The 22,469-nt window shown below is 37.8% G+C and overlaps 2 protein-coding genes across 2 annotated transcripts in view; both read right to left on the bottom strand.

Annotated features, from left to right (window-relative positions):
* The window catches only part of psmd1 (proteasome 26S subunit, non-ATPase 1), a 32,798-nt gene extending 22,142 nt beyond the window's left edge, over nucleotides 1–10,656 (bottom strand). Inside the window, exons 1-16 of the mRNA XM_059569839.1 lie at nucleotides 10,485–10,656; nucleotides 9,945–9,988; nucleotides 9,791–9,864; nucleotides 7,057–7,226; nucleotides 6,638–6,846; nucleotides 6,377–6,520; nucleotides 6,069–6,295; nucleotides 4,989–5,049; nucleotides 4,783–4,911; nucleotides 4,566–4,654; nucleotides 4,393–4,471; nucleotides 2,998–3,171; nucleotides 2,809–2,920; nucleotides 2,466–2,662; nucleotides 423–518; nucleotides 9–73 (exon numbers count right to left, since the gene is read on the bottom strand). Of these exons, the coding sequence (XP_059425822.1) occupies nucleotides 9–73; nucleotides 423–518; nucleotides 2,466–2,662; nucleotides 2,809–2,920; nucleotides 2,998–3,171; nucleotides 4,393–4,471; nucleotides 4,566–4,654; nucleotides 4,783–4,911; nucleotides 4,989–5,049; nucleotides 6,069–6,295; nucleotides 6,377–6,520; nucleotides 6,638–6,846; nucleotides 7,057–7,226; nucleotides 9,791–9,864; nucleotides 9,945–9,988; nucleotides 10,485–10,500 (1,886 nt within the window). The 5' untranslated portion in view covers nucleotides 10,501–10,656. The remainder of the gene's footprint in view (nucleotides 1–8; nucleotides 74–422; nucleotides 519–2,465; nucleotides 2,663–2,808; nucleotides 2,921–2,997; nucleotides 3,172–4,392; nucleotides 4,472–4,565; nucleotides 4,655–4,782; nucleotides 4,912–4,988; nucleotides 5,050–6,068; nucleotides 6,296–6,376; nucleotides 6,521–6,637; nucleotides 6,847–7,056; nucleotides 7,227–9,790; nucleotides 9,865–9,944; nucleotides 9,989–10,484) is intronic.
* Nucleotides 10,657–12,604: 1,948 nt separating this feature from the next.
* Nucleotides 12,605–15,137, bottom strand: LOC132160124 (uncharacterized). Its single transcript, XM_059569837.1, has 3 exons — nucleotides 14,320–15,137; nucleotides 13,066–13,179; nucleotides 12,605–12,986 (listed from the first exon to the last, which is right to left on the bottom strand). Exons 1-3 carry the CDS (start codon nucleotides 14,975–14,977, stop codon nucleotides 12,928–12,930), a joined length of 831 nt encoding a protein of 276 aa, XP_059425820.1. The 5' UTR covers nucleotides 14,978–15,137; the 3' UTR covers nucleotides 12,605–12,927.
* Between the last annotated feature and the right edge of the window lie 7,332 nt (nucleotides 15,138–22,469).

Raw genomic sequence — 22,469 nt, 5'->3', positions numbered from 1 at the left:
AACCATACCTGAACAAGATGAATCCAATGGACTCCACAGCAGCCCTCCGAACATCGTCGTTCACATCACTTACCTGACCGGAAGAGACACCAGAAATCAGAGCGCTGCATTTGGATTAAATGGGGTTTCCCACATATCCACAATATCAATATACGTCCTCCTCATGCAAGCTAAACCTCAATCCCTTAGTAAGCAACGTTTGGCATGAGCAAATACAAAACGACGTATGGAAATGTCGCCATCTGCAGGAAATGCAGGATAGACGCCCTGCTGAACACAAAAATAAACCTTAAAAAGAAAAAAAGAAAGACTTTCAATCTGTCGCTGCCCTGACAGAGATTTTATAAAAAGGTTATTAAAATGATCATATTGTAAAATACTACATCTTATCTTATGTTAACGTTTGCTAGTGTAAGACTCACAGCCACGTGCAGCAGTCGTCGGATGGCTTTGTTGTTCCCAGAGCCGCAGTACGCCATGGCCACGGTGTACATTCCCGAGCGGCGCAGGATGGGGTCCTGTCGGGACAGGGAGATAAAACAGAAGCTCAATGCACCGTCTGCGCTGAAGACCAGAACCTCTTAATGTATTCACAGAGTAAACATGGCCTTCTGGAAACAGTTAAGACTGCTAAGAATGTATTCTGCCTGCTAGAGGCACAATTATGATTATACAAAATAGCCTAGAAAACATTAGGAAACTAGGGGTGTGTGTGATACAATATCTCAATATTTCCTGGGATTTTATCTATATGGTAAAGAAAAAGTTCACCCAAAAATAAAAATAAATATTTGCATTGTAGACATAAGCCACTTGAGTCTACATGTAAACCTTGTGTATTTTGAGAGTATTAGCACAAAAGATAACTTCAATAATCAGGCGCTGTTTCCCAGGCTTCGGGTGTATGCAGCGCTCAGTAAAAGCACAGGTCAGAGCAGCGCATGATTGAAACATTTAAAAGCACATGCAAACAATGAGAGAGTAACTCTAGCACTGAGTTAACACTGCTGTGAATGTTGTGGTGTTGTACAGTATATGACGGTGGCGCCAGAACTGCTGCTGATATAATGTGTGCTGTAGCACGATACTACGATATTTCTTCAAAAGCAGATCGTGGAGACATTTTTATCGTCCACGATCAAAAATAGTCATAACGAGAGTTGTTCCGATACTAGTATCGGAAATATCACCGATACCACAACAAATTCTGGCATCGGCATCTGCGAGTACATGAACCCATATACTGATCCGATACCACTTTCTTAAACAAGACCTAGTTATGACACTAGCTTTGCCTAACCGCTGCACGGTTCTTCTTCGCTGCCCAGAATGCATTGCAAACACAGGAAGTTGTTGCAGCTGCGTTCAGTCGCTTCAGTGTTAGTCTAAGCGCAGGGCTCCAGACTGTAGCCGAATATATACTAGTGCCTGTGAAAATTAAACTGCAAAATACTATTTAAATATTACTCCTGCAAATTCTACATCTCTGTGGGTGACGGGCGCAGATACGCGGGAGCTCGCTGTTTTGTAGTCTCTGCCGTGTGTCACTATATGAGGACAGGAACGCATAAACCGTCACTTCACGAGAATTTACCGTTTCATTTGAGGAAACTGTCATATCATAAACACAGACACTAAAAGATCTTCATGGCAACTCATCAAAATAAATGTTTGGTTTAACATGAGGAAATTGACAATATATTAAGGTACTGTTGTAGATTTAGCTACATCTCTATGTAGTAATAATACGTCTCTATTAATAATAATTATGCCTAGACGGTTGCTTGTTTTTTTCACTTGTTTTGTTGTAAAGAGATTATCTGATTAATATATAATTTTTTATATTCAGTTTTTATACAGTTATATTGTAAAACTAAAATACCCTTTTTAGTTTGCGGTGTTAGATTTTTGGCTGCATTTGAAGTTCTTTTTCGCTTAAGAAAATAAATAATATAACTGTCAAATTCATGTCAGATAATAAAAATACTGTAATAAATACAATAGTTCACCGTGTATTTGTTCATGTTTTATTAAGGGATAAGCCTAAAGCACTTCATAAAATAATTCTAGCAATTTACACAGGGCTAGTAGTATATACAGCTGTATATACAGATACACAGCCAGGTATCGGATCAGTACTCGGTATCGGCCGATACCCTGAGCCCAGGTATCGGAATCGGGAAGAGAAAGAGGGTATCGGAACATCTGTAGTCATAACGCACACCCCTAATTTGGGCTGTTACCAACCAAATTAAATCAGTATCAACAAAACTCATCTTTTCAATGCAGAGGAAACACAGAAGCTGCATCTGTAGTGGCATGTAGATGTATTTACACACTGTTTAGTCCATAACTAGAAGATATCTTGAATTTTGTGATTACTTTTTTTTTCTTTTTAAGATACAATTAAGGGTATGTACGGAAATAGTTTTGACTTAAAATATCTGTAGATACTCAGTGCTCACCTTATCTCTACACAGACTTTCAATTAGAGCATCGGCCTCTTCCATCCGTCCATACATCACCATTGCGATGCCAACAGCCAGTCCACGCAGGATCTTCTCATGCTGGGTCTCCTGAGCGTAGCCCACCATGTCCTCAATGGCCTGAGCCGACTTTGAGCCCAACATCACCAGCCCCAGAGCAAGACCAGACGCCTCTCCTGTGACAACACCAATTAACACGATGACAGCGAGCTTGACGTAGAATTACAGGCCTAATGCTGCCCATTTAAACTACTAGAACTACTGATAAAGGTTCACGTTTTTTAATGAAGCAGCCAAAATAAGATGAACATGCTGCACGTGCCTGTTACTGCGTCATCTTGATAGAGGTTTGATTTGAGCAGGTCGTAGACGTCTTGGCGAGCAGTGCCCAGGGCAGCTAACCCGAGACCCAGAGCGCCACCGTGTCGAACAATCTGTACAGAACAATTCGATATAGAGAGTTATTCCTGGTTTCTGGAATAGGCGAGCAGTGAAACTTTTATGCACATACATCATTACTGGCATTCTTCAGCTGGCTCAGAAGGTAGTCAATGATGTCCCCTCCGTGATTAGCATGGATCAGCCCGAGAGCGTACAGCCCTCCTCCTTCCTGATAGGCTGATCCAGGTGAGGTGTCTTTGGGCAGGTAAGTCGCCATTAACTGTAGTGCTTCCTTTTCATGGCCCTGGACACGAAATAACATTTTAAGAACATAATATATTCCGGTAACTTTCTGCAGATGAAATATAAACCTCCTGGTATGCTGAAATGTCTCATTGTTACGTGATGCAATAACAGGGCTGCATGCATTAACATAATGTACAATGATTGTATAACGCAAGTTCACGTGCTGAGATGCGGACACGCTTTTCCACTTTTAATGTGCATTTGGAAAAGCAACATACGCCGAGCATCTTCCCTTGTAATGACTTACAATGAGAAGCATTTCTAAACCTGATCTGATGTGGCTACAGTAAATATACTGTAATAAAGGCTATGTTGATTGGAACTGGCTCACAAATATATCATGAAAGTGCCCGAGATGGCTTAAAGAACACCGAAAATCCATAGATTGTGGCAGGCAAGTGTTTATTGTTTTTATATTTCATCATTCAAAAGTTTAAAATTATATATTTGTATTCAGATACACCATTAGCAATGGCTTTATCTATATTAGGGATTTCCTGGAAAGTCATCAGTGTTACTTCTGTGATGCAAATGTTGAGTTTCTGCACCATCCTATTTTGGGTACAAAATTTAAAATATTGTCAAAAGAAATTAATTCGTCATTTAATAATCCACACTTTTTCCCAGTGTACAGAAGTTTATAGGAGACTTTTGTTGTTAATTTGTTGCAAAAAAAAAAAAAAAAAAATCACTCTGGTGTGCCAAGGCATTAGAACCGAACCGAAAAGCATGTATAAAAAACTGAGGTATGTATTGAACCGTGGACTAACTGTATTGGATTGTATTACCTACTAAATACACAAATGACACATGTAAAATAAACTAACGAACAAAATCACTCACATATTAAATCTAAAATCAGAAAAAACACACCTAAAACAAAGGCAAACAAACAAAACACATTTATCTAAAACAAAAGCAAACCATTCAAACAAAAAACATGCATCTGAAAATACAAAATGTGTAAAAAAAACCAAAAAAAAGCAAAAGCACACGTACAACAAAAAGCAAACATCTTAAAATAAACACATATGCAAACAAACATGTAAAAGAAAAATGTAAATAATAGAAAAAAACAAAAAGCAACTGACATGTAAAGCAAAAGCAAGCAAACATCTTAGAAGCGAACAAACGCAAACATGCTACAACAAACATAGCAAACAATCACCAAACTGCTCCTTTTCATGGGAAGCATCTTGAGCATACAGACAATGCTAACCTTATGAATGACGCCAAGACTGGCTGTTGCTGTAAATTTGGCCCAGTTAGTTGCTCTTGCCAGCCACTCCAAATTCTCTCTGTAAAATACAAAGGAGACCACTGTCATAATGTGTTTTCTTGTTATCAGTATCATTAAGGATTAGCGAGACGAAGCATGTGACTGTGCTTTACCGTAGAAACTGGTCACTCGTTGTTCCCGTGTGCATGAATGAGTTTGCTATGACTGTCGCTGTGTGACACACCGAATTTCGCACTGCATCCTGAAATGAGTCAATTAGATTCCCAAATTGAGTATACCAACATCTAGGATTTGATTCACGTGACATTTGCTTGCGCTGATATCAAATACCATTGGAGGCTTTAACCCGTTCCAGAGCTGGATTCTCACCTTTGTGTTTTTGAGGATCATCAGGTCTGTGTTGTTGTTTCGGATGAGGAACTGGAGGTGCAGCTCGATGGCCATTTCTCCGCTCAGTATTTTAATCATTTTTGAGTTCTGGTCTTTGGGCTCACCCTTCTATTTGAAGACAGTTAAATACACTTTAAACATTGTTTTACACAAGACTGATATATCAGATGAGCTCAAAGACTCACCACGTCTGCAGCTTTTCCAGCCGGAGAACTTCCCGCTTTATCCTCCGTCTCCATGGCATCACTGAAACAATAACAACATATTCAATTCATCTTCCGAATCATATTAGTAAAGTTTCTTAGAATTCAAATTCTTTTCGTTAAAATAGCCCTCAAGGATGCGAGTTCAAGTGAAGTGTTTCACTATGATTAAGCCGGTGACTCAAGAAAACTAACTTGAATAAATACATTTACAAAAACAAAAAATGCAAAGAAAATGAAGCCTACTTTAGGACCATTATTCATTTTGCAGTGACGTTTCTAATTGTCAATGAGAATGAGACCCTGTATGTTTTTTTTTTAAATAAATAAAACAACAAATATAAAAACAACAGGGATAAAACAACAGTTTTCTATAAAAAAGGAAAATATATACATAAAACTACTATTATCTTGACGGCTGAATGTGCTTTTTGAAGCTTCAAAACTCTGGCACCCATTCACTTGCATTATCTTCCACTTTTCCACTGCGTGGTACGACTCAGCTCTGTTTGCGTTTCCACTGCAGTTTAGTATCTCTCTTTAGAGTGGCTGGGATTATTCACATGTCATTATATTTGCACCCCCTCTACTGCCACGACGCCTAAAAAAAATGTTTTCATTCCACGTCGCCCCAAAAAACTCTCACTGGATCCACTCCTCTGCTATCAACGAGAGGAGCATCTGTACTTTCCCAACAGACCTCAAAACCATTTTTTGGTTATTAAAAAAAGGTGCAGTCATTCAAAACGGTTGCGTTTGATCATTCACTGGCTTTTTTGATTTAAATCAAAATTGTGTCGCAACTTCAATGACGCAAGCAGAGACAACTCTCTCCAGCCAATCGGTGATCAGCAGGGTTTACGCGTCACGTTTTGGTAATGGTACAATTCACTTGCAACCTCAACCGAGGTGGTACTAAAAAAAAGTACCAGGAAATGTAACCCAGTGGAAAACCCCCCAGAAGGGAACCATAGCACGTAGTGGAAAAGCACCAACATAGACTGAAAGATATGATTTCTCAGTTTATTTGATGCATCAATATGCAAGCGGTAACAAGCCTACCTGTCTCTCTCTTGGGTGGGCACAGTGCCGGTGTTGGTGGACCCGGGCACGGCGGGGATGGGTGTGCCAACGGTCCGCAGGTTCTGGATGACAGAGGACAGGAACTGCTGGCTGGCGCTCTCATACAGGTCAAAGCAGATCTGATAGGCCATCAGGAGGTTATCATCTTTCACAAGCTTCTCCAATATATCGCTCACAGCTTGAGGGTCGTCCAGGAAAATAAGACACTATGATGAAAAACAACAACGTCAGAGAGGAATCCCTGAACGCAGAGCAGGATAAAGATCAGTGGGCTCAGGACAGGTCACCTGGCAAACGCTAATGAAGTCAGGCTTCTCCAGGTTCATGTACAGCTTGACCAAAACTCGGAGAACGTCGTTACGAAACTTCTTGTTCTGCATGAGGGACATGCAGATCTTCAGGCTGTAGGCCAGCAGACCACCAATGTCCTTCTGTGGGAAAACCAAACAAAGGTCTGCGATATGGTTCTTGAAATGACAGTTCACCCAAAATTGTTTATCCCTTTAAGATCAATATTCAATGTCTGACTCTGCAGATAAGTAACATACAGATTCCAGGATGGTTTTCTCGAAGATGTCCAAACGGCGGGTCTCCAGCGCGATGCCGATGGCTTGTTTGTACATGTGATCGCCCAAGCAGCGCTGGAACATCTTGTTGACGATTCCCTCCAGACGAGGATCGATGCTTTTCTTCTCCTCATCCTCTGGCAGCTCGGCGTTCTCCACGCGCAGTTTGGTGTAGTGATCGATACACTTGGCTGATGGCCACAAAGACAAGGGTTGGTAAGATTTATGTTTTTGAAAGAAGTATCTTCTGCTCTCCAAGTCTGTGTTTATTAGGGCTGCAGCGAATGGTAGATGGTCCATGATCCGTACGAACCAGGCCCCACGGTTCGGCACAAATGTGATTTACGGATTAGAAGTATTAATTGCTATCAAATGAGTTCCAGCGACAGCTCTTCACTTACCAATAATGGTCTCCACATACTCTGAATTGTCACTGACGTTGAAGAGATCTCCAGCGCCCAGAGCGTAGTTTAAGGACTCCTCAAAAGCTCCGAGGTGGTAGAAGACTTTGGAGGCCACCAGTGCAGCAAACTCTCTGCTACAGAATGTCTCGTCCTCGTACAGGACCTCGCTGACAGACAAACACTGAGCTCAACACTTCACTGGTGTCTACACATTCACTCTTCATCACTTTACACTACAACACTATCATTGGAATGCTGATATACTTCTCCATTACATTTTTTTAAGCATTTTTTGGACAATAACTTCATATAATTTTAATTTAAAATGATATAATATTAATTTACTTTTATTGATATTATATTAATTACAACCCGAATTCCGGAAAAGTTGGGACGTTTTTTAAATTTTAATAAAATGAAAACTAAAAGGCTTTCAAATCACATGAGCCAATATTTTATTCACAATAGAACATAGATAACATAGCAAATGTTTAAACTGAGAAAGTTTACAATTTTATGCACAAAATGAGCTCATTTCAATTTTGATTTCTGCTACAGGTCTCAAAATAGTTGGGACGGGGCATGTTTACCATGGTGTAGCATCTCCTTTTCTTTTCAAAACAGTTTGAAGACGTCTGGGCATTGAGGCTATGAGTTGCTGGAGTTTTGCTGTTGGAATTTGGTCCCATTCTTGCCTTATAAAGATTTCCAGCTGCTGAAGAGTTCGTGGTCGTCTTTGACGTATTTTTCGTTTAATGATGCGCCAAATGTTCTCTATAGGTGAAAGATCTGGACTGCAGGCAGGCCAGGTTAGCACCCGGACTCTTCTACGACGAAGCCATGCTGTTGTTATAGCTGCAGTATGTGGTTTTGCATTGTCCTGCTGAAATAAACAAGGCCTTCCCTGAAATAGACGTTGTTTGGAGGGAAGCATATGTTGCTCTAAAACCTTTATATACCTTTCAGCATTCACAGAGCCTTCCAAAACATGCAAGCTGCCCATACCGTATGCACTTATGCACCCCCATACCATCAGAGATGCTGGCTTTTGAACTGAACGCTGATAACATGCTGGAAGGTCTCCCTCCTCTTTAGCCCAGAGGACACGGCGTCCGTGATTTCCAACAAGAATGTCAAATTTGGCCTCGTCTGACCATAAAACACTATTCCACTTTGAAATAGTCCATTTTAAATGAGCCTTGGCCCACAGGACACGACGGCGCTAATGGACCATGTTCACATATGGCTTCCTTTTTGCATGATAGAGCTTTAGTTGGCATCTGCTGATGGCACGGCGGATTGTGTTTACCGACAGTGGTTTCTGAAAGTATTCCTGGGCCCATTTAGTAATGTCATTGACACAATCATGCCGATGAGTGATGCAGTGTCGTCTGAGAGCCCGAAGACCACGGGCATCCAATAAAGGTCTCCGGCCTTGTCCCTTACGCACAGAGATTTCTCCAGTTTCTCTGAATCTTTTGATGATGTTATGCACTGTAGATGATGAGATTTGCAAAGCCTTTGCAATTTGACGTTGAGGAACATTGTTTTTAAAGTTTTCCACAATTTTTTTACGCAGTCTTTCACAGATTGGAGAGCCTCTGCCCATCTTTACTTCTGAGAGACTCTGCTTCTCTAAGACAAAGCTTTTATAGCTAATCATGTTACAGACCTGATATCAATTAACTTAATTAATCACTAGATGTTCTCCCAGGTGAATCTTTTCAAAACTGCTTGCTTTTTTAGCCATTTGTTGCCCCCGTGCCAACTTTTTTGAGACCTGTAGCAGGCATTAAATTTTAAATGAGCTAATTAAGTGGATAAAAGTGTAAAATTTCTCAGTTTAAACATTTGCTACGTTATCTATGTTCTATTGTGAATAAAATATTGGCTCATGTGATTTGAAATTCCTTTAGTTTTCATTTTATTAAAATTTAAAAAACGTCCCAACTTTTCCGGAATTCGGGTTGTATTACTATTATTATGATAATTAATTACTAACTTTTACACTTAAATAGTAGTATTATAAATTGTATTTTTTTTTATAATTTCTTCTTTTAGCTTTATGATTTGAAAAATAACATGAAAATAACTGAATGGCGATAAATTGCCATTAATAAAAGGAAATAAATCGAGAAACTAAACTATTGCAATAATGCTACAGTATCGTAAAAAGACAAGCAATTAATAAAAATAAGAATTATTACCATTCACAATAGACTTTTGGATTTAAATTATAATTATACTTTAGATAATAATGAATATATTACTATTCCAGTAATACTAATGTACTGTAAATAAATACTCAAATTATTATTGTCAAAATTGCAAACAAAAATAAATATATTACTATTTCATTCATAGTATTACAAGACAAATTAATTACTAATACCAATAATTAGTAGTATTAAGTATTTAATTTAAAAATCACTAAAAAAGTATCACTAATATACTGTCCAATAAAAATGAGTATTTCATACTAATAATGTAGTTTACAGAATAGCTGTAAAATTATAATATTACCACAGTTTTCCTCTAGATTCATGCCGTTCACACGGGGTACACTTTACATTAAAATAATAATAATAATAATAAATCATCTTAATAATAATAATTAGTATTATTTGTAAAAACCACACCCCTGATTAAACAAGTTAGAGCATAATTTAGACGGGTTCATGGCAATTTTATGTGCAATTCTCTTTGAAAACAATCAGTCGATGTTACTTACATCTTGTCCACAGACTCTGAAATCTCAGCCCAGAAGTCATTGACAATAGAGTTGAGTTTATGAAGAGCAAACTCCTTTAAGAGAAGAACAACAGACTGTTAATGACACCTGAAGTTAATCATGTTATCTGTGTTTGACAAGAGCTGATCTGTACCTTGAGCTGCGGCTCGTCTTCATCCAGGAGCGAAATAATACCAGCTGCACAACAGACAAACACCATCAGTGTACAGTACATACTGAGAGAGAGAGAGAGATATGCACACACACTCTTGCTCTCTATCCATCAATCTGACAGTTATATCAGTCTCTTTCTGCCAATCCTTCTTATTTTTAATGACAGTGACATGACAGATCTGCTACAGAACGAGCTCAGACATACGTTTCATTCACACATAACATATACATGTCTTTCTTACATGTTTATACAGTCAGGCGCATATAATACATCCGGTTTTTAATAAATCGCGCTAATTCGTTACTTTCGGTTGATGAGGTAAACAAACCACGTCTGTCAAAGTCGTTAGAAACATTAGCTAACAGTTACACTCTCAGTCACTCCTGTATGTAAAAGCTGAAGTAGTAAGTTATATATTAGAGCACATTTATTGTTATAAAGCACGAATGAAGCGCTAGCTCGTTAGCCGCTAGCTGTGTGACTCAGCTAAATCAAACGCGCTCGAGCTCGTGCACTCACCGGCTGAAGTGATCATGTTTGTCTGTGTCCGTCACCGGATCTCCTCCAGCACAACGATTTAAACACACAAACAGTGAGAAGAAGAAGAAAGTTTGTTTCACTCTCAATGAAACGGTGTAAGCGGCGAGCGATCGACTGCTATTACACAGCAGCAGCAGCAGCAGCGGGGAATCAGACTGATCTCCGGGGCGCGCCGGCGCTCCGCCTGAACCGATCACTCGCTGTTTACTGGGAAATCACATACTGCGGAATACGTGGACGCGGCTGTTATCAGATGTTACAAAATAGTTATTTAATGGGAAATAGCAATTATTTTTAAATGAATGTTTTAGGTGGGCGATAATAAAAACGAACTGTTTCCAGACAGGCTTTGTGGCGGTCAACCCTACAGCGGCTCTTCTTCGTCTTCTTCTTCTTCTATGGGATTTTACGGCATCCAATAAGTTGCATTGCTGCCGTCTATGGATGTATTACTCTATTGCACTATATATACTTTTATACAGTCCAGTGTCTATTAAAAATGTAAAAAGAAAGAGTTTTCCTTTCTCGGTTACCCCTACTTCTAAAATAGTTTTCAGAGATATTTCTTCCAAACCAGTTTCTCGCAATTCTCTGAATAAATCTTGTCTTTGAAGGTCATATTTTCTACACGAAATCAACACATGTTCCACTGTCTAAGGTTCCAAACATGAACACAAGCCACTTTGATGTTTCCCAAAATAAATAAATTGCTATTCAAAAATGTGTGCCCAATCCTCATTCTAGAAATAATAACTTGTTCCTTACGACTTATCCCCCTCTATTATAAATATTAACTCAGTCCGTTACCCTACTAGAAAATGAGAATAGGTGTCTCCCTTTGATTTCTTGCTCCCAAAACAGTTGTCATTTTTTTAAATAGTTTCCTGCCATACTATACTTTTACCCTTCGCCTTAGATTTAATTTAATTTATTAAATCTTAATAGATTTAATAAATTAGATAGCCAATTTATCAACCTTTTCATTTGATGCAATACTGGGACCCACATAAATGATATTTCTACCCCTCTCTTTTTCCCGTCTGTAATTAGCATCTCTTTTTCTCTCTACTCGGTGGTCAAACACATAAGAGCTTTTAAATCTGAAAATAAAATAACAAAATACAATAATATAGTAACATAAAACAGCAAAATACAATAGCTAAATACAACAAAAAAAATAATAAAACCGCAAAATAAAATTAACAAAAATAGCATAAAATACAATAACAAAATAAAATAATAAATAAAAAAATTACATAAAATAAAGTTACATTTAATAACATAACATAAAAGCATAACTCAAAATAATATAGAAAATAAAATATCGAAATACCATAAAATAACATAATAATATAACACAATAAAATAAAAACATGGAACAAATTCATTTCTGTTTATAAAACTCGAATAAATTTAGTATAAAAAAAATGTCCGCCTGTAGTACCTTTGTACATTTATTGTGTTGATTTTAGTCACTTTAATAGTTACAATTATATTGTTTTAATTTAACTTACCTTCCCCCATCCCAATTATTTTTAATGTTTAATGTTTTTTTAAGTACTCACATTTCACTGCTGGTTATATATGCTCTATATAATTGTGTATGTGACAAATAAAAAAAAAATCTTGAAAATGTAGGCCTATTTAACTATTGAAGTCAATAACCTCTCCAAATTATTCAGTGCGCGAGTGATCAGTTCGAATCATTCAGAATGAATCTTGAACCGATTCAGACCACAGCTATCGAACTTGATCAATTCATTGAAGAGAATCGACTCAAATGAATCACTCGCTTACAAACAATGATTCAATAGTTCAGTTTGTAAACAGCGTGCAGAAAAAAATGTTAAAGCCTATTGTGTAGCCACGAAGACGAAGACAAACGTCGAATCAACCGAAACCAGTCAAACACATACGTCCAAGTGCATATTAACAAAATGCAAAAATGCGTTCTATATGAATGACTAGTCTAACGTAAACTCTTCCGTTTTCATTTATTCACCAATGTGTCTGGTACAGCATTGAAAACGTTTTAAACAGCTAAATGCATCACATTTCTTGTTTTCTTCAGAATACCTCGTTTATTGGTCGAGTCGATGTAACAACATGTTTCTTTTATTTAAAAACAACAGCTGATACAGTAGTGAGTCACAGTGTTCAGGAATGGTCACATTAGATTATTTAATACTAATAAACTCTGTATGTTACTGTGATTGTAGTGATATAACCTTCTGAGATAGCAAAAAAAACTGTATCATGTATAATGCTCTAGCAGCCTTTCGTTGCCTTCATTTCTCACTTCTATGAATCTTCCTGACTGGCCAGTCATAGTGCAAGAGTATATGACCTGTGTAGCACACAGGCACACAGATTGAGGCTTGTTCTTTATCTTCATTGGTCTATTGGCAAAGCCGACATGGCGTCAGTCTGCTGTGGCCCGCATCTGCAGTGGGATTCCTTCCTCAGTCACATTCGTATTGGCTGGAAGAGTTAAGATGGCAGATTAGTTGATAGCTAAACAAACAGGTTTCAATCTGAATGCTAATGAGCATCCTCAAACCTTGCTGCCAACTATTGGTGTTTACGTCAGCTTGTCCTCTGTGTGTCTTTCTGAAGAGTCCCGGGAAACATTTCAGTGGCCAAAACAAACTGCTTTTACCGCCAACAGTGCTATCTGCAACATAAAGAGCCATTGAGAAAGGACTCGTTAATCACATTCTTTCTTTCTTTTTTCTAGGGGCCTCTATTCATTATAGTCCCCCAAATCATGTGATTCGGCTAGAGTTGTGACCTACATGAAGCTGAAAAGATGCTAGTTGGGCAGCACACTCGGGTTTTGAGGCTATAATGCCACAAACTACTGTCTAGATAAACAGCTCACTGTATGCTAAACTGCTAAAACATGCGGATGTTTTTTTGGCAATGATATCCTACAATGCTGTCTAAGTAGGTTCCCCAGTACGTTTATAGAAGATAATTGGAAAAAAGCTGTCTAGCTAGGTAGCGAAAAAAAAAGCAAGTCAGGACCACATGCCTAGGTAAGCATTTATATGAAAAACAATAGAAAAGCAGTGCGGCGAAAGGCAAAAAACATGTTGTTGTTATAAAAAACGCAACATGAGGGGTGTTAAATTTGTTAAAAGCCCATTCAAACCAATGACGATAACTAAGAGGATATCAATGAAGGTTTAATTATCTTTCTAAATCTTGGGACGATTACTCTATAGTTATATGGATAACAATTGATACTGAGAAAAACATGGTTTGAATCCCTTTCAGAGTGATTTTTTTTTTTTCGGCTGATGGACGATAAAAACTTTGACAGCCAATCAGAATTCAGTGACTCTGAAGAGCTAAAATATTTAAAGGGCCAGGGCGTGCTTATAATGCACAGAACGATATTGCGCATTAAGGAGGACACTAATATAATTATCATTATAGTTATATTTGTAGCTATCGCAACTTTTAAAATTTTTTTTTATTGAAGTTCAGTACATGTGTAAAAAGAAAAGCGCAATGGCCAAGTGTATAGCGTTAAGTCTAGTGCACGTTTGCATAGAAAAACTATTTTACAATTTCGCAAAATTCATACAATCTCATTCGTGATTTTTTTCGTACAATCTTCTTGCGCCGCACAGACAGTTAGGTTGGGGTGGGGTTAGGGGTGGTCCATCATGTTTCCTTTCTTCAAAAAAAAAAAATAATAATAATAATAATTCATACTTTTCCGTAATAATCACATCATACAAAATCGTACGAAATCGCCTTTTCGTAAAGCACATAATATCGTGTTGGACTATGACACCCAACAGACCTGTGGAAATCGAGCCCTTCACAGCCCTGCAGGTGTTCCACTTGATCTCCTGTAGCACATCCGGGGACTTTGTGACGTAACGTCCGGTCCATATGGCCTGCGGGGGGTGGTTAATGAACACCGCTCGCAGGGATCGATCCAGGAACTCCACTGAATCGCGACTCTGTGATTGATTGATTGGGTCGGTGTGAACGAGTCCCAGCAGAGCAGGACGGAGAGCGTTCCTCTTGATCCGAGCTCTCACGTCCTTCAGAATCTCCCTCAAAGACACACGATTCTCTTTATGACACACATAATCGTGTTTGAAGATGAATATGATCACGGCGCACTGAATGGCTCTGTGTTTTCCGCCGCTGAATCGGCTCGAGCTCACGGTTCTGTTCTCGAGTGGATCTGGTTTCTCGCTCTTGCAGAGATCGGATGAATTCTGTTCTGTGTGCGATTGGTTATGGCTGCACACGTTTGTTTGGATTTTGATTTCGCCGTTGCTGGTTTCTTCGCGCTCCCCGTTATTAAACATGTCCGCGATGAAGTCTTGTAATACACCGGTGTCTCCATCAGGTCCTCTCACAGCGCTTATTAAATGAATGCTACTTTTTCCACCGATCTGATGCAGAATTTGATGGAAAGAATTATCACGCTCGCTTTCTGCAGCCATTGCCGTCTTCACCGGACAGCTCGTTTATTTATGTAGGAGTAGACAAAGTTGTGGACACACAAAAGTTATTTGGAAAAACTCCCACGAGAGCATTTCGACGACGAAACCTCGCAGTGAAAGTGGACGTGTCTCTCCGACTCATGTGTGGGCGAGGTTTATTTACACAAGATTGACAGGCTGGCTGTGAAGGTGGAAGTGGTACGCGTCTTCTGATTGGCTGAGCACGTGTGTAGGCGGGGCTCATGCACACATGATTGACAAGCTTGTCGATTGGAGTTAAGGAGGAGAAGCTCCTCTGATTGGCTAAGCACATCTATGGGCGGGGTTTACGAGACGATAGCGAAATCTTTTTTTATTAGTATTAATATAAAATACCTTCAATTTGTAAGTTCCTCTTAATAGAATTTTAAAAGTGATTTTAATTTAAATAGTAACTATAAATAACAAAATAGAGGGCTATCAAAATCTCTGCTATCTTTTCATTGTTTTTTCCCCTTTGTTTTTCCTCAGTATTTTGACTCTGGATTATTTAGATTAAGAGTAGAATGGCGTGGTTTTATAATTTGTATTTATTTAATTTTTCCTTAATTAAAAACTTAATATAAAACGTGAGCTTTCAAAATCTCTATATGTAGACATTTATATTCAAACAGCCCTCTTCTGAATATTTTCAATCCCCAAAAAGACCTAGTTTTGTAATCAATGATGAACCGAAGGCATGGGTAAACAGTCCTCCTGACCTTTAACCAGGCTCTGACTATTTGCATTCTACTAAAATGTCTTCTCAAATAAACCATGATGAAATTACTGTAATCATTCGTTTAAATTTGATCTGTAATGTTATCATGTTTACTGTTCAATGTTAAATCCATTAAAACATACTGAGTGATTTTAATAAAAGACTTTTGTGTGTAATAATTCCATTATTCAACTGCTCAGTAGCATGCTGTGGAATACATACATTAAAAAACACTAAGACATACAGAAACTTGAAACCGTTTCCCTTAATTTGGTTTTTAAAACAGGAGTATATGACCAGAAAATCAATTTATACTTCATTACCAAATACCTTATCATAAGAGAACAATGAGATTCTCTATTTCTTTTAATTTCCCATCGCTGACTCTGGTTTATCTGCATTTTTAACCTGCCAGGTAGTTTTACAAGAATGTAAACAATGTAAAGCATTTACATTATTTTTTTTTGTAATCTGCAGATTGTTACAAGTGGGACTTCACTATATAACTAATGTCTTCCTAATTAGATGGACTCATCTGGTGTGAGTTTTGGAGTTAAAGCTAGAAAGATCTTTCTTTTCATCAATGTACTCATGACAATGTGTCTTGAGGGGACTTTTGACTTGATAAAACACAATGGAGCAACACCAGCACCCCAAATCATCTCTGACTTCAGAAACTTTGGATTCTGTGCCTCTCCAGTCTTTCTCCAGACTCCAGACCTTGATTTCCAAATGAAATGCTAAATTTATTTTCATCTGAAGAGAGGACTGTGGACCACTGATCAACAGTCCAGTTGTTTTTCTCCTTACCCCAGGTGAAATGTTTCTGACCATTTTTCTGGATCAGGAGTGGCTTGGCTCTAGGAATGTGACAGCTGTAGCTCTTTTCCTTAAGACGTCTGAGTGTGGGGACTCTTGATTCGCTGACTCCGGCTTCAGTCCACTGCTTGTGAAGCTCTCCAAAGTTCTGGAATCGGCTTTTCCTGACAATCTTCCCAAGGCTTTGGTCATCCCTGTTGCTTGTGTACCATTTCCTACCACACTTTTTCCTTCTAGTCAACTTTCTATGAATATATTTTGATACAGCACTCTGTGAACAGCCAGCCCTTTCAGCAATGACCTTCTGTGGGTTAACCTCCTTGTCCTTTCTGGACAATGGTCAAGTCAGTCGTCTTTCCCATAATTGTGGATGCATGTTCTAAACTAGTCCAAGAGGTACCCAGTATTTATACTCAAAATTAATCAAACTAATCAAGCTCAAAATGAAATATTCTAATTTTTTTTAGATACTAAATTTTTAATTTTCCTAAACTGTAAGTCGTGACCATCAGAATTAAAACAAAAAAAACCTCTTGAAATATTTCAGTTTGTGTGCAATAAACCTAGAAAATAAGAAAGTTAGCTTTTTTAATTAAATTACAAAAAATAAAGACCTTTCCATTATATTAAATTTTTTTAGGTGCACCTTTAGTGTACAGGCGTAAATTAGCAGAAGGCGATAAATTGTTTTAGCCTTGATGTGAAAGCACCGTTCATTGATGATTTACCTACACTGGATGCAACAAAGCGACTGTTGCAAATTGTTTGAACTTTATGTCAATACATAATAAATAGAATGAGGCGACAGTTTACTGTCAGGGATTTCAATTTGTCACATCACCGCATCCAGACAGCATTACTGATTGTAATAATATAGCAGTAGTCCTGTCGCTCGCATCATGTGTAGAAATTCCAAAACTTTTAGATTTTGTATAGATCTGAGAGATTTTTTTTTTTATTATTCACACTGAAAAGAGCAGCAATATTATAACATAAACAACATATTAAATATTTCACAACAAAGCTTAAGTGATTGTTGAGTTCAGAATGAAAAAGTGCATGACTTAAACTAAAAATGAACTAAAACAGAAAAAAGAGAGAGAGAATATATATATATATATATATATATATATATATATATATATATATATATATATATATATATATATATATATAATTAACATTTTAGTTGTTTTATTGGTTCTTGTAATCACAGTTTATAGTCAAAATCTATCTATAGAAAATTCAGTGAAAAACATTTGGACACCTGACTGGACATTTCATTCAGAGATTGTTTGTAGGGGATTGCAGTTTTCCATGTTAGATCCTTAGGTCAACAATTTTCTTGATTTCTTCACAGTAATCCTGATTGTCCCGCTACTGTTTGTGTGCTTGAAAAACTGCAAAGAAAATTGATAAGCACTGAAAGCATTATAATAAAATTTTTACATTGATGAATTCACCTTATTTTTCCCATAAAAACAGCCACGGCCATTTGTAAACTTAATGTGCCTGGCATCCAGTGTTATCCTCTTACAGCTATTTTTAGCTGTACATGCTTAATATTGCAAACTGGTGTATCTTACAATATCATTTTAATCTATTGAATTATGTACATATAGATTCCCTAAATGGACATTTGCCAAAATATACAAACTTTCGTGCGCTTTCGAGAAACCATTGTGTGCTCAGGAGAAACTATTGCATGCTCATGAGAAATCTTTGCCTGCTAACCAGAAACATTTGTTGCTCATGAGAAACTATGGTGTGCTCTTAAGAAACTATCACGTGCTCACCAGAAACTTTTGGGTGCTCATAAGTAACTATTGCATGCTTTCGAGAAACTTTCACATGTTCTTGAGAAACTTTTGCATGCTCTCAAGAAACTGTTGTGTGCTCACAAGAAAAAAATTTGTGTGCTCTCAAAAACATTTGCATGCTCAGAAGAAACTTTTGTGTGCTCTCGAGAAACTCTCCTATGCTCACAATAAACTTTCGCATACAAGAAACTATGGCATGCTCACGAGAAACTTTCGCATACAAGAAACAATGGCATGCTCACGAGAAACTTTCGCATACAAGAAACAATGGCATGCTCACGAGAAACTTTCGCATACAAGAAACAATGGCATGCTCACGAGAAACTTTCGCATACAAGAAACAATGGCATGCTCACGAGAAACTTTCGCATACAAGAAACAATGGCATGCTCACGAGAAACTTTCGCGAGCTCACGATAAACTTTTGCATGTTCACGAGGAGCTACTGCATGCTCACAGGAAACTTTCGCATGCTCATGATAAACTTTTGCATGTTCACGAAAAACTATGGCATGCTCACAAGAAACTTTTACTACTCACAAGAAACTTTCACGAGCTCATGATAAACTTTTGCATGCTCACGAGGAACTACTGCATGCTCTCGAGAGACTATTGCATGCTAACGAGAAACTTTTGTGTGCTCTCGAGAAACTAATCAATGCTTGCAACAGTTGTGCTGCCAAATTTTTGGGGGAAATCTGCAATACTTTTGTTTTTCAGGATTCTTTGATGAATAAAGTGTTAAAAGTATAATATATAATATAATTAGTGTTCTTGTAGCTCAATTGGTAGAGCACTGAACTATTAAGTGCAAGGTTGGGGGTTCGATTCCCCGGGAACACATGATATGTAAAAATTGATAGCCTGAATGAACTGTAAGTAAAGCGTCTGCTAAATGCATAAATTTAAAAGAACAGAATTTATTCAAAATATAATTTAACACATCCTTGCTAAATAAAAGTTTTAATTTCTTTCAAAAAAAAGAAACAATAAAAATGTACTGACCCCAGACGTTTGTACTGTAGTGTATATTGTTAGAAAATATTTATATTTTAAATAAATGCTTTTCTTTTTACTTTTTTTTCATCAAAGAAAACTGAAAAAGTATCAAAGAACTGATAATAAATTTGCATATTAGAATGATTTCTGAAGGATCATGTGACACCGAATACTGGAGTAATGATGCTGAAAATTCAGCTTTGCATCACAGGAATAAATAAATAATTTTTATTTCTTGTATTTTTTATCAAATAAATGCAGCCTTAATGACCATAAGAAACTCCTGCTTTCCTGTGTTCTGATTCTTGCCTGAGTTTTTTCGATTACCCTTTCATCTTGTTTTTTGGATTATGTTTGCACCTTGCCTGGACTATTGTTCGAGTTCATTGGATTACCCCTCTTGTCAATCTCTCTGGATTATGTTCGCCGATCAAAGAACCATGCATGTTTAACAGATTACTCTTGTGTCTTGCCTGTGCCATATGTGTTTGCCTGTCTTCTAAATAAAGCTTTGCAAATGGATCCGGACGTCCCGTGTCTTGTTTGCTCCATATAACACTGACCAAACTTTTATTAGTCGCTTAGTCGCAGAAACAAAAAATTTAATCCACAAAGTCAAACAGTCTGTGATGAACAGATCATTAACGGCTGGTCCATGTGGTAATACAGTACATTGGGCAGGACATCCAAACACTTGCATGTCATTCATCGACCTCAAATATGGCTTATCATCTGAAATATGTAAGTATTAGCAACTTTACATGGCTGCTCAATCTAATGTAAACCTACATAAATATGTGCTATTGAAGGGTATGGGTGGAGTGTGGAAATTGAACAATAGCGCTCACTGCATGACAGATGGAGGTGCTGGTGCATTCACTTGCTCTTAAAATACTCCATCATTTTTGCTTATACAGATAGGAGCAATACATCTTTCAAATCTGCAAAGACTCTAAATTTATTTTGTGCACTCATGTTGACAACAAAACATTGCCCTTTTGTAAAACAATGAAAGCAAACAGGAATGCCCTTTCTGCCACCTTTGTCTCTTTGTATACTTACCTTACAGATATGAAAAACATCTATAGAGAGTGAAATGTCTACTTTCAAATTAACCAATTCAAATGGAAAACATATATTATCAGATTATGTAATCTATACTGTGGAGATAATGAGTCAGTGTTTCTGACTTCATCTCTTAAACTTAAAACAAAGAAAGCACCAGTGTATCAATGCATTATTAAAATGTTAATGTAGCCTCCTTACTGTTTTTCCCTGACACATTTATAATAATTTATTCCGCCAGTGTGCTGTGGCAAGCTTTATGCATGTGCTTGAGCGCGTATTAGGCTATGCAGGCAATTAAAGGCTCATTATAATGATTTAATATTTTATTAATAAATATTAGTGGTGGGCCGTTATCGGTGTTAACGTGCTGCGTTAACGGGAGACTCTTATAGGGCAATAAAAAAAATATCGCCGTTAATCTATTCTCAAAGTTGGGTTGAGAGCTGGGTCTATACTAGGCGAGCTATGAAGAATTTCACCTTGATATTTTAGCGCGGATGTATACCTAGCCGAATGTGTAGGGGGCGAGAACGAGTCTTCGAACCTGTGTGTATGCCTAGTGTGAAATTACCAGATCAAACGTGACGTGCTAACATGGATGCAGCTGAAGCCGCCGGGTTTGCTTCAGGGAATTTTTTTTTTTAAGAAGCTTACCAATGGAAACCTCGACAAGATGCACGCCTGTTTCACACATACTCCGTCTGCAGTGCGTATGCAGTCCGTGTGCGTTACATATGTGGTGCAGAAGCAGCACGGACTCATACTCATTGTGCTTTCACACAGGACGTGTTTGCAGTCTGCTACTCGGTACGTGAACAATCGCTGCACTGCTGCAGACGCACCGCTCCTGGAACGCACTGACAGACCGCAACCACGTGAATGCTGGAATCCGTTAACATGGGTGCGTAAAAAAATACGAAACGCATACGCACTGCAGACAAATTATGTGTGAAACGGGCGTAAGGTTGTTTGCACCTTGTGCAATGTGGAATTAGTTTACAGCTTTCTCAAACACTTTGTGATGCATTTTGGAAACAGGAGATGAGCTCCTGGTCTAATGCACCACCTGGCTTGAGAAACCGGTTCTAAAAGACTTACTTTTAGTCATTAGGCTATTTTATTTGGGTAGCACACATATTCTGAATGCCTTTGGCAGAATTCAAATGAGCCATTTTAATCTAGATAAATCTAGATTAATTCCAAGATTACAGTGAGATTAATCTAGATTACCACCACCACTAATAAATATGCAATTAGTCAGCTAATGCTTAAAGTGAACAACTATTAGTAGGGCTCTATCTATCTATCTATCTATCTATCTATCTATCTATCTATCTATCTATCTATCTATCTATCTATCTATCTATCTATCTATCTATCTATCTATCTATCTATCTATCTATCTATCTATCTGTCTGTCTGTCTGTCTGTCTGTCTGTCTGTCTGTCTGTCTATCTATCTATCTATCTATCGCTCTCTCTCTATATATATATATATATATATAAATAAATATACAGTACAGACCAAAAGTTTGGACACACCTTCTCATTCAAAAGGGTTTTCTTTATTTTCATGACTATGAAAATTGCAGAGTCACACTGAAGGCATCAAGGGCTATTTGACCAAGAAGGAGAGTGATGGGGTGCTGCGCCAGATGACCTGGCCTCCACAGTCACCGGACCTGAACCCAATCGAGATGGTTTAGGGGTGAGCTGGACCGCAGACAGAAGGCAAAAGGGCCAACAAGTGCTAAGCATCTCTCGGGGAAGTCCTTCAAGACGGTTGGAAGACCATTTCAGGTGACTACCTCTTGAAGCTCATCAAGAGAATGCCAAGAGTGTGCAAAGCAGTAATCAAAGCAAAAGGTGGCTACTTTGAAGAACCTAGAATATGACATATTTTCAGTTTTTTCACACTTTTTTTGTTATGTATATAATTCCATATATAATTCCACATGTGTTAGTTCATAGTTTTGATGCCTTCAGTGTGAATCTACAATTTTCATAGTCATGAAAATAAAGAAAACTCTTTGAATGAGAAGGTGTGT

This window comes from Carassius carassius, chromosome 16 (genome assembly GCF_963082965.1).
Source record: "Carassius carassius chromosome 16, fCarCar2.1, whole genome shotgun sequence".
In the NCBI taxonomy this organism is placed as follows: domain Eukaryota; kingdom Metazoa; phylum Chordata; class Actinopteri; order Cypriniformes; family Cyprinidae; genus Carassius; species Carassius carassius.
The sequence above is the reverse complement of the archived record's forward strand: the minus strand, read 5'-3'. Positions and strand labels throughout refer to the sequence as shown.